Source organism: Microtus oregoni, unplaced genomic scaffold (assembly GCF_018167655.1).
Source record: "Microtus oregoni isolate MIOR12 unplaced genomic scaffold, Mior012 000071F_ref0000514, whole genome shotgun sequence".
NCBI lineage: Eukaryota > Metazoa > Chordata > Mammalia > Rodentia > Cricetidae > Microtus > Microtus oregoni.
In genome coordinates, this window is record NW_024543978.1 from 640,739 (window position 1) to 657,321 (window position 16,583).

General features: G+C 46.3%; 1 protein-coding gene across 2 annotated transcripts in view; it reads left to right on the plus strand.

Annotated features, from left to right (window-relative positions):
- Gmeb2 (glucocorticoid modulatory element binding protein 2) overlaps positions 1–15,770 on the plus strand; it is a 36,316-nt gene extending 20,546 nt beyond the window's left edge. The window contains exons 5-11 of one of the 2 annotated variants that reach the window (XM_041641750.1): positions 6,530–6,633; positions 8,011–8,172; positions 10,669–10,706; positions 11,233–11,304; positions 11,547–11,684; positions 11,925–12,047; positions 12,670–15,770. In XM_041641750.1, coding sequence (XP_041497684.1) covers positions 6,530–6,633; positions 8,011–8,172; positions 10,669–10,706; positions 11,233–11,304; positions 11,547–11,684; positions 11,925–12,047; positions 12,670–13,310 — 1,278 coding nt within the window. In that variant the 3' untranslated portion in view covers positions 13,311–15,770. The remainder of the gene's footprint in view (positions 1–6,529; positions 6,634–8,010; positions 8,173–10,668; positions 10,707–11,232; positions 11,305–11,546; positions 11,685–11,924; positions 12,048–12,669) is intronic. The other variant, XM_041641751.1, reaches the window with a different exon arrangement.
- The last annotated feature ends 813 nt before the right edge of the window (positions 15,771–16,583 follow it).

Here is a 16,583-nt window from a genome sequence, read left to right on the forward strand (position 1 = left end):
TTTACCATAGGGCTAGGAATATAACTCAGTGCATATGCATGTAAACATGTTCCCTCCCTCCCTCCCTCCCCCTTCTCATACACACACACACACACACACACACACACACATACACACACACACGCATTTTGTCTAGCAACCAAAGGACCCTAGATTTCAATTTCAAGTATGTCTTAAAAACCAAACAAATAAAAACATCATCTGTGTGAGGAAGATGGCTCAGTTAGTAAAGAGCTTGCTATGCATGCAAGAGGGTCTTACTTAAAATCTCTAGCGTCCTCAGTGAGTTTTCTATGAAATTGTGTCTCCTAGTAATATCAGAAGCTACGCCCATAAAGTCTCACCGTGACTGTTCCAATATTAGCTGAACAGGGATGACATCAATGAGCATGCCTAACTGGATGGAGAAAATCCTCGAAGCCTCAACCCTACAAAGAACTGTAGGCAACTGAGGAGACCTGGGAGTGGAAGAGGTGGTCTTCTCCAGGGAAGATCAAACCAATTGGCTCTCCAGTGCCAAATAATCAGCCTTGAAAACATATGTACCAGTAACATTATTTGGACTGAACAGGTTATATTTAGAAATTTAGAAATTCTATAAATACACACACATACATATATACAAACAAACAATTAGTGGAAAAAGAGGCCATGAATTTGAAGGAGAGCAAGGAAGGTTATGTGGGAGAATTTAGTGGGAGGAAAGGGAATGGAGAAATGCTGTAATTTATAATTTAAAAATCCCCCCCCCAAAAAAAAACGCTTTTAACCGGGCAGTGGTGGCACATGCCTTTAATCCTAGCACTCAGCAGGCAAAGGCAGGCAGATCTCTGTGAGTTCAAGGCCAGCTCCATCTACAAAGTGAGTTTTAAGACGTTTAGGACTACATAGAGAACCCCTGTCTCAAACAAACAAACAAACAAAAGCATCATGGTGTATACTGTCTTCCCAAGACAGAGGCAGTGGGACTTTCAGGCTATCTAGTCTTCAAATTAGTGAGGTTCGGGTTTGGTAAATATCTTAGTTACTTTTATTTTGTTGCTGTGAAGAGACACCATGACCAAAGCAACTTATAAAGTAAAGAATTTACTGGGGCTCATGGTTCTGGAGGGTGAGAGTCCATGGTCATAATGGTGGAGAGAGCATGGCAGCAGGTGGGAAGACCTGGCACTGGAGCAGTAGCTGAGAGCTTACTTACATCCTGAACTACAGGTATGTGTTGTAGGAGGTGACTTGTTCGTTTGGCAGCTCAGAACATGAAATAATTACACAGAAACTATGTTATTTAAATCACTGCTTGGCCTATTAGCTTATGCATATTTCTAGCTCACTCTTATCTCTTAAATTAACCCATTTCTATTAATTTATATTTACCATGATGTTTGTGGCCTACCAGTGAGGTTCTGACTACTCTGTCCCCTTCAGCGGCAACATGGCATCACACTGACTCCGCCTTTGTCCCAGCATTCAGTTTAGTTTTCCCCGCCTACCTCTGTTCTGCCATAAACAGCTTCTTTATTAACCAGTGATATTCACAGCATACAGAGGGGAATCCTACATCAAGTATGAGGCAGAGAGAGAGAAAGCTAGTGGAATGGTGTGAACTTCTGAAACATTAAACCTCACCCCCAGTGACACACCTTCTCCAACAGGCCAAATCTCCTAATCCTTACCAAGCAGTCCCACCAACTGGGGTCTAAGTATTCTAATATATGAGCCTCTGGTGGTTATTCTCATTCAAACCACATATGGTCTCCATACATGTGTAGAAACACATACACACACACACATACCGAAAAAAATTCTTGTTTGCTTTGGTTCTATTCATCAGTGATCCCTTGGACAGTGGTAAGGGTCCTCCTTCATTTTTCTGTAAATTTTCCTGTAGATATAACTCAGTGCTAATAGGAAGCTATTACTTCTACCAACAATGAGTTCAAGAGTGTAGGATATGGATAGTGCACATGCAACACAATTTCTTTTCCTCTGTAGAATAGTCTGTGGAAGGTACTGCAAGAAAAGACAGGCAGAAATTGGGATAGAGTATTAGGAAGTGTTATGGTTTAGTAAAACGCTGCAGATCCCTGAGGGGTGCAGTGGCAGAAACGCTGCAGGTTCCCGGGTGGTGGCAGTGGGCAGCCAGTCCCAGGCAGGGAGCAAGTCCCAGGCAGGGAGCCACGTGGTGGGTGAGAGACTAAGACGGTAGGCTCGCCATGCAGAGGATGTGGGTATTATTTAGTGGGTTATGGAGGGGTAAGGGAAAAGCGGAGAAGGAGAGATGGGGGAAGAGCAGAGAGAGACACTGAGAGAAAGTGGGGGAGAGAAAAGGAGAGATCTCCTACCTGCCTTGGGGGGAGTGGGCGGGGCTTGTCTCTTAAAGAGACAGGACAGACCATTAGAGGAAGAACGGGGCTTGAGGGGCCTACTGAGTCCTCAGCAATGGCTTAATGCCTGGGAAATAAAGTTTATTACAATAAGGGGGACTTGATTGGGGGGGGGGAATGGGAGGCGGTGGCGGGGAGGAGGCAAAAATCTTTAATAAATAAATTAATTAATGACAAAACAAAAAAAAGACAATGCATTTCTTGTAGTTTTTCTTATTTCAGGTACACTTGCTTATATTGGGTGTGTGCGTAGAGAGAAGTGCAGTTTGCATGAGTCTGTCTACCGATGGTTATGGAAGGGGTGGTGGGCTAGGACTCTTCAGTGGGTGTAAGCTAGCTGCTTAGTGGAGTAAAGGGCAGTCAGAGCATCCCTCCTAGATTACACACTGACACAGCGTGATGTAGCTGCCGTGAAGAAGCTTTGAGATGCTTACCTGTTTAGGGGCCGTTGTCTATATCCTTGACTTTGGGATAAGCAACTGTCAAGGTAGATTAGAATTCCTGGGGTAGGCAACCACTGAACTGATAGAACCCATGGGCAGGAAACCCTAGGCATTCCTGCCCCAAATTCATAGTCTAACTTTACTCCTGAGAAAAACTTCAAACACAAATTAGGAGACAGAACTATAATAAAATACCTAACCTGCAGGGCCAGGCATCATGGTGCATGGCTTTAATCCTAGCACGTGGAGACAGAAACAGGTGAATCACTGTGAGTTCACGGTCAGACTGGCCTTCATAGCAAGTTCTTGGCCAGCCAGAGCTACACAGTGAAACCCTGACTTTAAAATAACCAAAGCAATTAGTATTACTGCAGCTTGATACATTTTCTTGATATTTATGGGAGACCTGCCCTTTCTAAACAGAAATGGAGGAAGAGTAGATTGGGGATGGGAACAGAGAGGGGATGGAGGGAAGAGACGGAGAGGAAGGAGGAAGGAGAGAGGTGAAACTAATGCTGGAATGTAAAATAAATTTATTTTTTAAAAAAAGTATCAGGCAATAGACACATATATCAAAATCCATCAGGGCCTGAAAGGAAAATATAATTAAAGACCACCTCCTTTTCTACTGTGGAAATTCTCTGAAGCATTTGGCAAAATTGTTGCTTTTAAGTTTGCTTTGTGAAGGATTTGGTGTCTCCTAACCCTCAAGTGTTGTTCTCTTACCCATCAGTTTTCTTCACCTTTGGTATATTTACTTGAAGTAAATGCCATGAGTCAGAGGGCAGTGCAGACGTGTGGAGGGACAGCTTTGTCATAAAAGTGAGTGGGTGCTTTAAAAACAAAACTAAACCAGCTGGGCAGTGGTGGCACACTCCTCTAATCCTAGCGTTCTAAAGCAGAGGCAGGCGAATCTCTGTGAGTTCAAGGCCGGTATGGTCTACAAAACAAGTTCCAGGACAGCCAGGGCTGTTACATAGAGAAACCCTGTCCTGAACCCACCAGACAAAAAAACAAAACAAAACAAAAATAAACAAGTTTGGAAAGATGACTTAGTAGTTAAGTTATCTGGGTTCAGTTTCTAGCATCCACATGGCGTCTCGTAACCATCATAATTCCAGTTGCAAGGATCCTAAGCCCTCTTCAAACTTCCTTCGGGCACCAGGCATGCACGGGCACACATTCATACATACAGGTAAAACAGCCATACACATAAAATTGAAAACAAAACAAATAAAAGCCTGACCTGTATGCTTCAGAAATGCAAAGGTAAAGGAAGATAAAGGCAGGTTGGGACGTGGCTTTGTGAAGGGTTCGATGAACCTTGTGGGCATTCTTAGATCAAGACAACACAGGGAGAAAGGCTGTAATTGGGACAGTTGGTGCATGTGGATGCTAATAATGCAATGATTTCCTGATCTGGGGAACTGGGTCATGATTGTGTCAGAGTACCTTGTTCCTAGACAGTCTGTGTCTATGTCCTGTGGGGTCAAGGGTCTTGCTGAGGGGTAGTAGGGAACACCTTTAGTCCCAGCACTTGGGAGGCAGAGGCAGACAGATCTCTGTGAATTTGAGGCCAGCCTGGTCTGCAAAGTAAGTTCCAGGACAGCAAGGGCTACACAGAGAAACCTTGTCTCAAAAAAAGGGGGAAGGGGAGTCAAAGGTCTCACCAGTCCAGAAGACATGCATATACATGTCTGTGTGGATGGCAGTGGTGCAAAAGGGCCAAGTAAAATAGCTGTGATTCTCAATAAAGTATAATGCATTTCCTGGAATACCCTTGCAATTAATCTGTAAGATTGAAATTATATCAAAATAAAAAAATAAATGTCCCATAGATAGCATCATAGTGAAGCAACAGAATTACAGGTTAAATGACTAGAAGGTTGGGGGTGTAGCTCAGTGGTAGAATACTTGCCTAGCATATGAGAGGCCCTGGTTTCGATCCCCAATACAAAACAAGGGCCGGGAGACAGAGACAGAATTCTGAGTTCAAGGTCAATCTGGTCTACATAAAGACTTCCTGGCCAGTCAGGACTGCACAATAAGACGGTATCTCCAGCAAATAAACAAACAAAAGTCTCCCAAATAAAAATGGCTAGAGAGCAGAGGAAGATTGCTCAGGAGAATCCTAAAGGCAGTGTGGTAGAAGCCAGAGGTTATGTAGTGTGAGACTCTTCTCTGTGATAAGAGAAAACGACTGTAAAGTTATTCCTGAAAACAAGGATGAAATAGACATTTTCAGACAAAACTAAATGTCATCAGAATATCTTCTGCAAAGGGTGGTCTGAATGTGTCTCATGCAGAGGAAAAGAAATCCCAGGCAGAAACAGGGTACAAGGAGTGGAGGTTAAGAGACTTGAGGGCAGAGTGCACATGGTAACTGGCAGCACTGATGGAAATGGAATGTTGGGTAGCCAGGCAAGTGGTGCCCAGTGATTGGGGGGCTTTGATAGCCAAGCCATGATATGCTCAGGGCCCAGCACAAGCATGCAGAGAAGAAATAGAGATAGCTATCATCCCCCATGAGGGTAGGAAAGGAAAGGTGTAGCAAATAGAATAGGTTTCTGGAACTGGGTGTCAGACTTAAACAGGATCAGGCCAGGAAGGCAAGGTCAGATGAGGAAAGGTAATTCCAGAGTAAAGGGATGGATGCTGGGTGCTGCAGTAGTCTTACAGTTCTGCCCTGATCAACAATGAGTCCTTTGCTGTTGCTCTAGATTACAAAAGCTGCAGTGGTTCTCAGGGAATTAGTCATGTCACTCCCATACAGATGGCCATTGCAGTTTTGATTGATCACGACAGTTGTGACGATGCTACCTGCAGAGGTCGTCTAAGCTTGAGAAACAGGATTCTGAGGAGAACTGGTTTCTGGAGTCCTGCTTTATTTTCATCCCTTGGTTCCAGCCGTTGCTTGCATAAGAATAGTATATGTTTTATCTTTTCAAGCTTTTTGCCCTAGCAAGCCCCAGAACACTGTTGAGTCAAGAGGGCAGTTTCTCAGGCGGGCGGTGGTGGCGCATGCCTTTAATCCCAGCACTCGGGAGGCAGAGGCAGGCGGATCTCTGGGAGTTCAAGGCCAGCCTGGTCTACAAGAGCTAGTTCCAGGACAGGCACCAAAGCCACAGAGAAACCCTGTCTCGGAAAAAAAAAAAAAAAAAAGAGGGCAGTTTCTCCTGACTTTGAGGTGGATATGTATGAGCAGTCTGCCAGACAGGACCCTGCATCTTACGTTTCTGTGGCTTCTTAGTGGGTCCATCCAGGCAAGGGGCCATTCACATCATAGGCAGACTATATGCTTATGTCTTGATTAATATCGCATTTACTGATGTGATAACAGGTCATATCACTTAAGGAATAATGTATAAGGGACTTGCTGTTCCTGGTGGGAGAGTACACTGCCAGCGTTCTCCGCTGTGGTCTGGCCCCTCATCTGGCTCACAGTACACTTTTGTGGTGGCTGCAGCATGCTAAATATCAGGTAGAGAGCTGGCCTTCACCCTGGCACTGGCCACTGGACATATTCTCATGGCACGCTGTATCAAAGTGTTCTGTACTGAGGCCTGTGCCTGGTAAAGCCATGCTAATCCTTCCTGTGAAGTCCTGGTGCAGGCTGGAGGAGGAAGGGAGAATGGGTTATGCTACAGTTTCACCAGACCTGTGTCAGGCCGAGAAGTCCTGTACTTCTGTGTTTCTTTCTAGTACGATGAGCATGTGATCAGCCCAAAGGAGTTTGTGCACCTGGCAGGGAAATCTACCTTGAAGGATTGGAAGAGAGCCATCCGGATGAACGGCATCATGCTCAGGTGGGCGTCTGACCAGCTTGAGATGATGGGAGGGTTCACAGCCGTTATTTTGCACTTGGTTTTAGATCTTTGGAGATGAATTATTTTGGTTAAGTTTTATTTTAATTTCCACTAATTCTTTACATGGTGGTGGATGTGTATTTTGAATATATTGCTATTAAAAATTAAGGATATAATCTGTTTGTACATAGATATTTAGGTTTAATTTTTTTAAACAGTGCTTTATGGTACCCTTCTGTCTTTTTTATTACTTTTTATGGAAGTTCCTTGTGAAGTGCACAGGTATTAGGATATGCCAGGCTCACATACTTTATGACCTAAGAGCCATACTCGTTTCTGTTTATTTGGAGACTGGAAGGCTCTACTAGGGTGTTCCATCAAGCAGCTACCTCAGTTCCTAAGCACTAGTAAGGTGCACTGTTTGTGTCAGAGTACTCAGCTCTGAATGCTTTGCCATAGCTCTCAGCCATATACCTCTGAGAAACACTCTGTTTTCTCTGATGGGACCAGAGGCTGAGAGAGGTGTGTTGGGATTGGTTAAGGCCACCGAGTGAAGCTGGAGCCTCTGGCCTTATGTTTATGGGTCATGATAGGCTGACTGAAACTGATGGAATTTTGATCCAAGGCCTCAAAGAGGTCAGAGGTAGTACCTAGAAGGGAAGACCCTAGTAAGTGAGAATAAGTGGCTGTAGCCTTAGAATTTGTTTTAAGGTTTGGGAACTCCTTTCCTGTCCTTCCAAAGGCAAGGCTTCCCCTGGAAATGATTCTTAACTCTGCCACAGGACTCAGTCACTGTGACTCATCCTTCACCACCTTTGTTAGCTGTGGGTCTGCCCTAGGTGCACAGTCCCAGTGCTCTCCCCTCTTTCCTGTGCACAGGATGCTGTGTAGGTGGGTAGGTGCCCTAGGTGCACAGTCCCAGTGCTCTCCCCTCTTTCCTGTGCACAGGATGCTGTGTAGGTGGGTAGGTGCCCTAGGTGCACAGTCCCAGTGCTGTCCCCTCTTTCCTGTGGACAGAATGCTGTGTAGGTGGGTAGGTGCCCTAGGTGCACAGTCCCAGTGCTCTCCCCTCTTTCCTGTGGACAGAATGCTGTGTAGGTGGGTAGGTGCCCTAGGTGCACAGTCCCAGTGCTGTCACCTCTTTCCTGTGGACAGAATGCTGTGTAGGTGGCCTGGCGTGGCTCTGCCACCTGTGCTGTATTTGTGTTTGAGCTCCGTGCATAGCGAACACTGCAGCCCATCTCCTACTGCAGAGGAGCCTGGCTCCACTCGGCACCTCTGCTGGAACCTATGCCCTGCGGTTGGACAGTCAAATCACAGTGGTAGATGAGGTATTTTCAGTTAGCTCTCACCTGGACTGCTCTGGCTTCTCCACAGGAAGATCATGGACTCTGGGGAGCTCGACTTCTACCAGCATGACAAGGTCTGCTCTAATACCTGTCGCAGCACAAAGATTGACCTCTCCGGGGCCCGTGTGTCCCTGAGCAGCCCGACATCCACAGAGTACATCCCACTCACACCAGCTGCAGCTGATGGTAGGTACAAGAGGCTGCCAGTCTTGCAGGCCACTGCAGCTGTGGTGACCAGCCCTCTCTGGGTGCCATATATCTTGTCTGTTTTCCAAGAACACTCCTTCCACAGAGGCCCCACAGTGTTGGGTCAGCCCCTCCTTATATCCTTCCTGAAAGCACATCTGGAGACTTGTTGGGTTTGCTAATAGGGAATCGTTTGCTTGTTTTTCAAAACAGGGTTTCTCTGTGCAGCCTTGGCTGTTCTGGAACTTGCTCTATAAACCAGGCTGGCCTTAAACTCATAAGAGCACTGGGATTAATAAAGGGATATACCACCACTGCTTGGCTACTAATGGGAAATCTTAAAGCATCTTCAGTCATTTTTATTTTAAGATAGTGATTCACATATATAGAGTATAAAGAATGGTTAAGATTGACTTGTGTCCCTATGTCTGTTCTCAGTCACTCAAGGCCTGTCTGAAGTGGAGATATATTTTCTTTGGTGCTGTGACTTTTCAGACCTTTTACTGGTCTTTCCTGCCATTTGGATTTAGGGTGATAACTTAAGATATTCTTCTCGGTTGATATCCATCTTTCAGAGCTGTAGAAAGATTGACTCTTTTCTTTGTTTTTCTTTATTCATTCATTTATTTGGTTTTTCAAGACAGAGTTTTTGTGTAGCCCCCACTGCCTGGAACTAGCTCTGTAGACCAGGCTGGCCTTGAACTCACAGAGATCGTCCTGTGTCTGTCTCCCCAGTGCTGGGTTGATGAAGGTGTGCGCCACCATTGTCTGGCAGATTTCTAAAATTCTGTTCAGCTCTGAGTGAGGCATTTTGTAAACTGAGGTGAGAATGAAGTTGGGTCCTGAGCTCCTTATTGTGTTACCTGGTGAGATTGGGTTGTATTGTCTTTCTGCTGTTGTCACTTACTGTCCCTAACTGTCATTCTACAGTGTTAAGCTGGCACGTACTTCCACGTGATCAAGGATGTTTGTCCTTGTTCTTTAATCAGGCCAATTGAAGAGCCTTATCTGGGGCTGGGAGAAGAGAGTGAAGCCTTATGAGTTCTGCCTTATTCTTTTCAATATGCTTCTTTGCAAACTGATTGGTCAAGATTGGTTAGGATTCAGCTCTTCTGACAGTTCTGCATTCTCCTTTTGAGAAACCCAGGGACACCCAGCGTCATAGGGACTTACTTTGTTGGCTCTTTGCTCATTTGCCATGATCCGAGAATGTCTGTTGCTTCGCTATTCTTTCTGGACAGCGCTCTTCTGGGGACATATCAGAATGAAAGGCAGTGTGGGGAGTGAGTGGTCCAGGTCTTGGTGGTTGCCTTATGAAAGTCTGTCACAGCCTAGTAGAGGCTAGTGAGGTGTTTTTTTTAATTGGTATTTATTGAGCTCTACATTTTTCTCTCCTCCCCTCCCTGCCTCTCCCCTCCCCCCGCTAGTGAGGTGTTTTAAGTACACTTAGAGTTGGCTCAACTATGGAGTTTGTAGTGTTTCCAACTGTTGATGTGTTTATCAGTGTGTAGCCCCATCATAACAGGAAGAACACCTATTAGCTTGTTCCTGCAAGCCTTAGTGCGATGGTAACGAGCTAGAATCCAATTTCATGGGATTATTTTGTAGGTCTCATGCAAGACAAATGTATAGAATAACTTTTTTAAAAAAAATTTTTTTTGTTGGCTCCTTTTTATTTTATTTTATTTCGTTTTGTTCTAGGAACAGCAAAGTGTGGCTCCTTAGGTAAAGGCTTTTTTTAAAAATTTATTTATTTATTAAGGATTTCTGCCTCTGATTGCTCTTAAAAAAATTTTTTTTTTAAAGATTCATTTATTTATGTATACAGTATCCTTCCTGCAGGCCAGAAGAGGGCACCATATCTCATTACAGAGCCACCATGTAGTTGCTGGGAATTGAACTCAGGACCTCTGGAAGAGTAGTCGGTGCTCTTAGAATAACTTTTATAATAAATAGCCAATACATAGCAGTTCCTGAAGGAAAAAAAAAAGGACACTGATTTTAGGTGACAGGCCAGGACAAATAGGAAACGTGAGTGCCATCTCCCGACAGAGCAAGTAGGCTCTCTGAGCCTTCTAACCAAGGCTGTGATGCCTGGGAAAGGCAGAACTGGGGTTAAGATTTAGCTCTCCTGGTGATTTGATTTTTTTTTTTTTGATTTTTTTTTTTCTTTAGCTTAGAATTTGTATGAGTCTTTGACTGGCTTGAATATTGTATAGCTAGGGAGAGGTGTTCCTGTTCAGACATACAGGAACATTACAACATTGATGACCCTACTGTGCTGAGGGGAGCTGTTAGTGGAAGAGTCTGGTATACATTCTAAACTTCTGTGGAGCTGGCTCCTCCCATTGGCTGGTCCCTCGGGAGCCGGCCCAGCACTGGAGTTCAGGAACTTAGGGAGGGACTCAGACTTTTACTAAGTTTTGGCATTGTCCCTTTAAGATGCTGTCCTCCTCAACAATTCCATATATTCTTAAGTATATGTCTGCTTCTAAGATAGGAGCATGTATGAAGCCATGGTCAGAAACTCCAGAACTTGTAAGTGCAAACTTTGTGGACAGTTGGGTTTGTAAGTGCCAGAAATGAACTTGGGGATATACTAGAATGGATGATCTTTTTTAATATTAAAAAATTGGAAATATGATGAGTTCTAGGATTATTATGGTATCAGTAAAATTTAGACCAGAGGTAAAGGTGACCAATAAGGGCAGGGAGAAAAACCAGGTAGGCAGAGAGCTCCCCTGCCAGTTTCCCAAGGCTTAGTTGCAGGGGCTTGCACGTAGAACCAGAGGGGTAAACTGTTGGGAGCTGCAGAAGTTGGATGATGGCTCAGAGGCTCTTTTTCTATTCTTTCTTTATGTGTTTAAAGATATCTGTGATTAAAAATAAACTCACTATGAAGCAGAAAAGCCCTTTGATTAGTACTAGTGTATTGTGCTCCTCAGTTCTGTGAAAATGGGTGAGAAAGAAAGATTCAGATGTAACCTTGGGAGGGTCATCAGGACAAAGTTCTGGGGGCTGTGATATAGAGCACTACTCACCCACACCTCTGCCTTACCTGCAGTGAATGGCTCACCCGCTACCATCACCATAGAGACCTGTGAGGACCCTGGTGACTGGACCACAGCCATTGGAGGTATATTCCCTCAGCTTCTCAGTTATACAGGTGGACCTATGGGAGGAACTGTCTACCCATGATCTGATCCTAGCTGGGTTCAGTATCCTACCACTGACCCCCTAGACTTCTGGGCTGTAATATGGAACTCAGTGCTTCACGTGCTGGCCTCTTGAGGTGATACCCTTTACTACTTCCTGTTGGCAGTTACTCCACACATCAGTTTGTCTCCTACCTACCTGACTCTTCTCTTTCCATCATAGATGACACATTTGCATTCTGGCGGGGACTAAAGGATGCAGGCTTACTTGATGAAGTCATACAGGAATTCCAACAGGAGCTGGAGGAAACCATGAAAGGCTTACAGCAGCGAGTACAGGACCCACCCCTGCAGCTCCGAGGTAAGGGGCCTATTCTCCCTCCTGCTACCCCCAGGTCTTGCCATGTAGCTGGGATGGAAGCTGAACCTGAACACAGGACCCTCCTGTGCTGAGTGGGAGAGTCTTTTGGTATTCATTCTAAACTTCTGTGGAGCTGGCTCCTCCCACTGGCTGGTCCCTCAGGAACCAGTCTAGCACTGGAGTTGAGGAACTCTGGGCAGATCCCAGATTTTTACTAAGTGTTGGCATTGTCTCTTTAAGATGCTGTCCTCCTCAACAACATCGTGCAAAACTTTGGCATGCTGGATCTGGTGAAGAAGGTGCTGGCCAGCCACAAGTGCCAGATGGACCGCTCTCGGGAACAGTATGCCCGGGACCTGGCAGGTATGCCCTGCTCCCCAAACTATAGGCTCACCTCTCTAGTCAGAGACACAGCCATGTAGGTGAGCTTTTCTTTTGAAGACCAAGAAGTCAGAAGAACACAGACATCGAACATGGAAAAGTCAGTAATACTCCAGTGGCTGTGGCCAGACCTTGCCAGTACAGAAAGCATAGGTCACTCTTTACTGACCTTTCTGTGATGAGCCAAGTTATTTAATTTAAAGGAATAAGACAGGAAAATGGAAAAAAACCACCTACTCCAGCCAGAGCTGGAATGTCCTATGGTGTTTGTATATTAGTAATAAGTTTTCCCTGGTGTTCTTACTTAAATGTGTGCCCTGCATGTGTGTAAGTGTGTAAATAGGCCTTTTATTTGGATGCTTTGCCCAACAGCAGCTTTCCTGTGGAACTGAATAGAACACTTTGATGCTGAGGGAAGGTCTGGCCTCTAGAACTTCCACTTTGGAGCTGTGGTCTTGGGTCATCCTGAGGGCCATTAAGGATGGTGCCATCCTTTCCTTTGGCAAGCAGCCCTCTATCCTCCAGGTTGCTGCTGGTTTGTGATCTGCTCACTGATTGTACATGTCTGCTCTGTCCCTGTGGTGACGCTGTGTGTCCCCTGCAGCCCTGGAACAGCAGTGTGATGAGCACCGTCGCCGTGCCAAGGAGCTGAAGCACAAGTCCCAGCACCTCAGCAATGTGCTCATGACGCTGACGCCAGTCTCCCTGCCATCCCCTATGAAGCGGCCCCGTCTTGCACGAGCTACATCCGGACCAGCTGCTATGGCTTCCCAGGTGCTTACACAGTCTACACAGATTGCTCTTGGTCCAGGAATGCCTGTGTCCCAGCTGACCAGTATGCCACTTAGCAAAGTGGTATCTACACTGCCCTCCACTGTCCTGGGTAAGGGTTCTCCTCAAGCTGCCCCAGCCAGTTCACCGGCCTCCCCACTGCTTGGGGGCTACACAGTCCTGGCCTCCTCTGGCTCAACCTTCCCCAGCACGGTAGAGATCCATCCGGACACATCCAGCCTCACAGTTCTGAGCACAGCTGCCATGCAGGATGGCAGCACAGTACTCAAGGTGGTCAGTCCACTGCAGCTGCTCACTCTGCCAGGCCTGGGACCCACCTTGCAGAATGTGGCCCAGGCCTCACCTGCAGGCAGCACCATCATGACAGTGCCCACAGCAGCTGCTACTGGACCTGAGGAACACACAGCCACTATTGAGGTGGCTGCTGTAGCGGATGACCATGAGCAGAAGTAGCTGGCAGGGAGGGTAAGATCCTTCCAAGTTGGGCTGGCTGCCTCTCCTCAGGCCACTGCAGGCAGAGGCCACTACAGACACAGGCCACAGGGCTGGCTCAGCACAGGCAGGTCTGATGGGCTGAACCAAAGAGAGGATTGCCGGATGAATCAAGAGAAGAAAAGGGGGCGGAATGATGCCAGCAACCTGGAAAATCAGTCTTCAGCTTCTAAACTTCCTCCCTTTTTTTCGTGGGAAATACTGTTTTCCATCTGTTGCTTATTAATCCTGTTTACACACTGGGCCTTGAGCAGGAACCAGGGGGTCAGTGACCAGGAGGAGGCCTGGGTGCTTCTGGTTCAGCTGCAGAGCCAGCTCCAGAGCCCAGCTGATCACAGGTCCGAGTGCTTGCACCCCAATGGGGCTGAGCCTGCTGGGCCATTATTGACACAGGTCTTGGGCAGCATGCCCGAGTGTGGAAGCCATAGATCCTATGGATTTGGTCTCTTCCCACAGTTCTCTGTAGGTTCAGTATGGCCAGTGTCCATGTTCCTTCACTGTGGGAACATGCTCTGGGGCTTAGTGCAGACCCAAGTCAGGACCCCTTCCTACCCCACAGGCACTCAGGTGGTGAAGGGGTCTCATGGACCTGGTATGTTCTAGACCCCTTTGCACATGGGCTATGTTTTTAAGTGAATTGCTTAGTAGGCTTCTAGGAAAAAAGTAAATTTATAGTGTTTTCAACCAAAACAATGCTGAGTGCCTAGGCTCCCGAGTCAGTTCTGGGAGGGACCCAGAGCACCTGTCCACACACCTAGCCGCTGCTAGAGGTCTTAGGTAGTGTCTGTCCCCGAGACAAAGCTCTGGAGGATCTGTATGGAGGTATGCCCGAGACTTGGGGTAGTTCAGATAACTCCCTATGTGCAGCCTGCACTTATAGCCCCCTATAGTAGCGCCCCTAAATTTTCCCTGGAGGTAGAGCAGGAGCTCTCTGGTCAATACTCAGTGTCTCTATCCTAAGAGCCCCTGTGTGTGTGAGAAGGCTGTTTAGAATTGGAGGGTCGGTCAGCTGGGAGATAGGATCCAGAATGTTCCATGGAAGGCTGTCTGCAGGCAGTTTTTACAGGTCTGGTTGGTTCCATGCAAAGGGCTATCCTTTAGGCCAGAGTCCTTGGAGCCAAACAATTCAGGGAACAGAGTTTTGGCCTCTTGGTAAGGTATGTCCTGGGATAGTCCTAAGGTGCCTCTTGAACCTCCTGTTCCATCAACTGAAGGCTTTCCTTTCAAAGACCCCACAGCAGGGAGGGACCACTGTCCAACCATCCATCCCTCTTGAGTGCCCAGATCCTTTTACACCTTTGCTATGACTGGGGCCTTGCCTGCCCCTGCTCTCACCCCATGTCAAGCTACTGAGGTTCTAGCTCTTGTTTTCCTTCTGTTACATCATTGTTCACTGTGGTCATGAATCGGCTGGTTTTGGCAGATGTTTACCTGTTTATGTATATATCCCTTTTTAAAAACTTTTTTTTCCTCGAGTTACAAGTCCTGTTAAATGCAGCAGTGTGATTCTAGGAGTATTGGAAGGACTAGTAGGATGGGTACTGTCCAGAAGTCCCTGCTCTACAAGCTCAGACTAGATTAGTGTCACAAATAAAACCTTCCTGCCCTGGGAACCAAGAGCCTTTCCTTGGCACAAGTCCCAGGTGCCACCTTCTTTTTAGGATGTGGGCCAGTTTTCTTTCTTCGTAAGAGCAAGGTCGAAACCTTTTCAGCCCTTGACCTTTGGCACGTGGAGGTACTGGAAGGTGAAATTCGTTTTAGAGCCATACAAAAGTAACCTCAAATCAGCTTCAGAATTAGTTCACACAACCCATTCCCAGTGTCCCCAGAGGCTGTCCATAGCCCACCCTCCAAGACTGTTCCCGGCAGGCCAGGGAGGGTTCTGCAGGGCAGAGAAGGGCCAGTAGTCCCATCGGCATGGAGCTTACAGTTCTGGGGGAGGAAGTGACCATTGCCCACCACCTGTTTGCTCCTGCCTCTTGTGGTTCCTACTGACTCCTCTGTTGCTACGTTCCCCGCCCATTGGGCTATCCAGGATCCAGGAAGGAAGGTCTTCCCCTCCACATGCAAACATGGGTGCTTGTGGCCGCTTTCAGTTTGGTTTTCTGAGGAAATAGGAAGGATTTGGTTTGCAGAGGGTGCAGCTCCTTCCTATGCCTGCCCAGGAGGCATGCAGGGAAGGGCAAGTTTGAGTTCCTTGAGTTCTACTTTGTATGTTGTTAAGCAAGTATCTGCTTGGTACTTTGATTTAAAATAAAAACACTTTTGTAATTTGTGTGTTTGTCTCTTGCGATGAAAGCTATGGAAGAAACCAAATTTAACTTTAAAAACATGCCCCTTGTGACAGTGCTGGCTTTTTTCAGGTTCTTTAGGCACATCTGCCCACCGAGTCCAACTGTGATTGGGGTCGAGGGCCAAGGAATCTTCCTAGAGTCCTGAAGTCAAACAGTTTTTTGTTTGTTATTATTTTCGATTTTGTTGGTGGTAGTTTTTTGTTTTGTTTTGTTTGTCTGTTTAAAGAGGGTCTCTCTAGGGCTGGAGAGATGGCTCAGAGGTTAAGAGCACGGGCTACTCTTCCAGAGGTCCTGAGTTCAACTCCCAGCAACCATATGGTGGCTCACAACCATCTGTAATTCAATCAGGATCCCTCTTCTAGCATGCAGACCGAATACTGTATACATAATAAATAAACAAATAAATAAATATTTAAAAAAAAAAAAGAGGGTCTCTCTACATAGCCCTGGCTGTTCTGGAACTATGTAGACCAGGCTGACTTGAAACTCACAGGGATTCCACTTGCCTTGGATGGGATTAAAGATATGCACCACCACACTCTGCTCAAACACTTTTAATAATTACACCAGGTACCATTTGGCTTCCTTGTTCAGCTCAATGTACAGGTATACGTAGTGTAGGTGCTAGGCATCTCTCTGTGTGCCCTTCTGTTACTGCATCAGACCTTGCAGACTTGGCTCAGAAGCAACAGAGATCCATTACTTATAAGTCAAGGCAGGTATGTAGGAACATGGAACAGGGTGAGGATAAAGCTGGAGTAACTCTTCTTCACCTTGACCCAAAGCTGGATTTCCAAGCACCTTCTCTGGAGGGTAGGGGAGGCACCTTTGTAGTCAAACTAGCCACGTTCTTCCCTTGCCTAGCTTTCTCAAGATCTTTCTTCAGACTGCTACCCTCTTTGGTACTGTGGTCCCTAGGAGGCCACAGGTATGCTCTCCA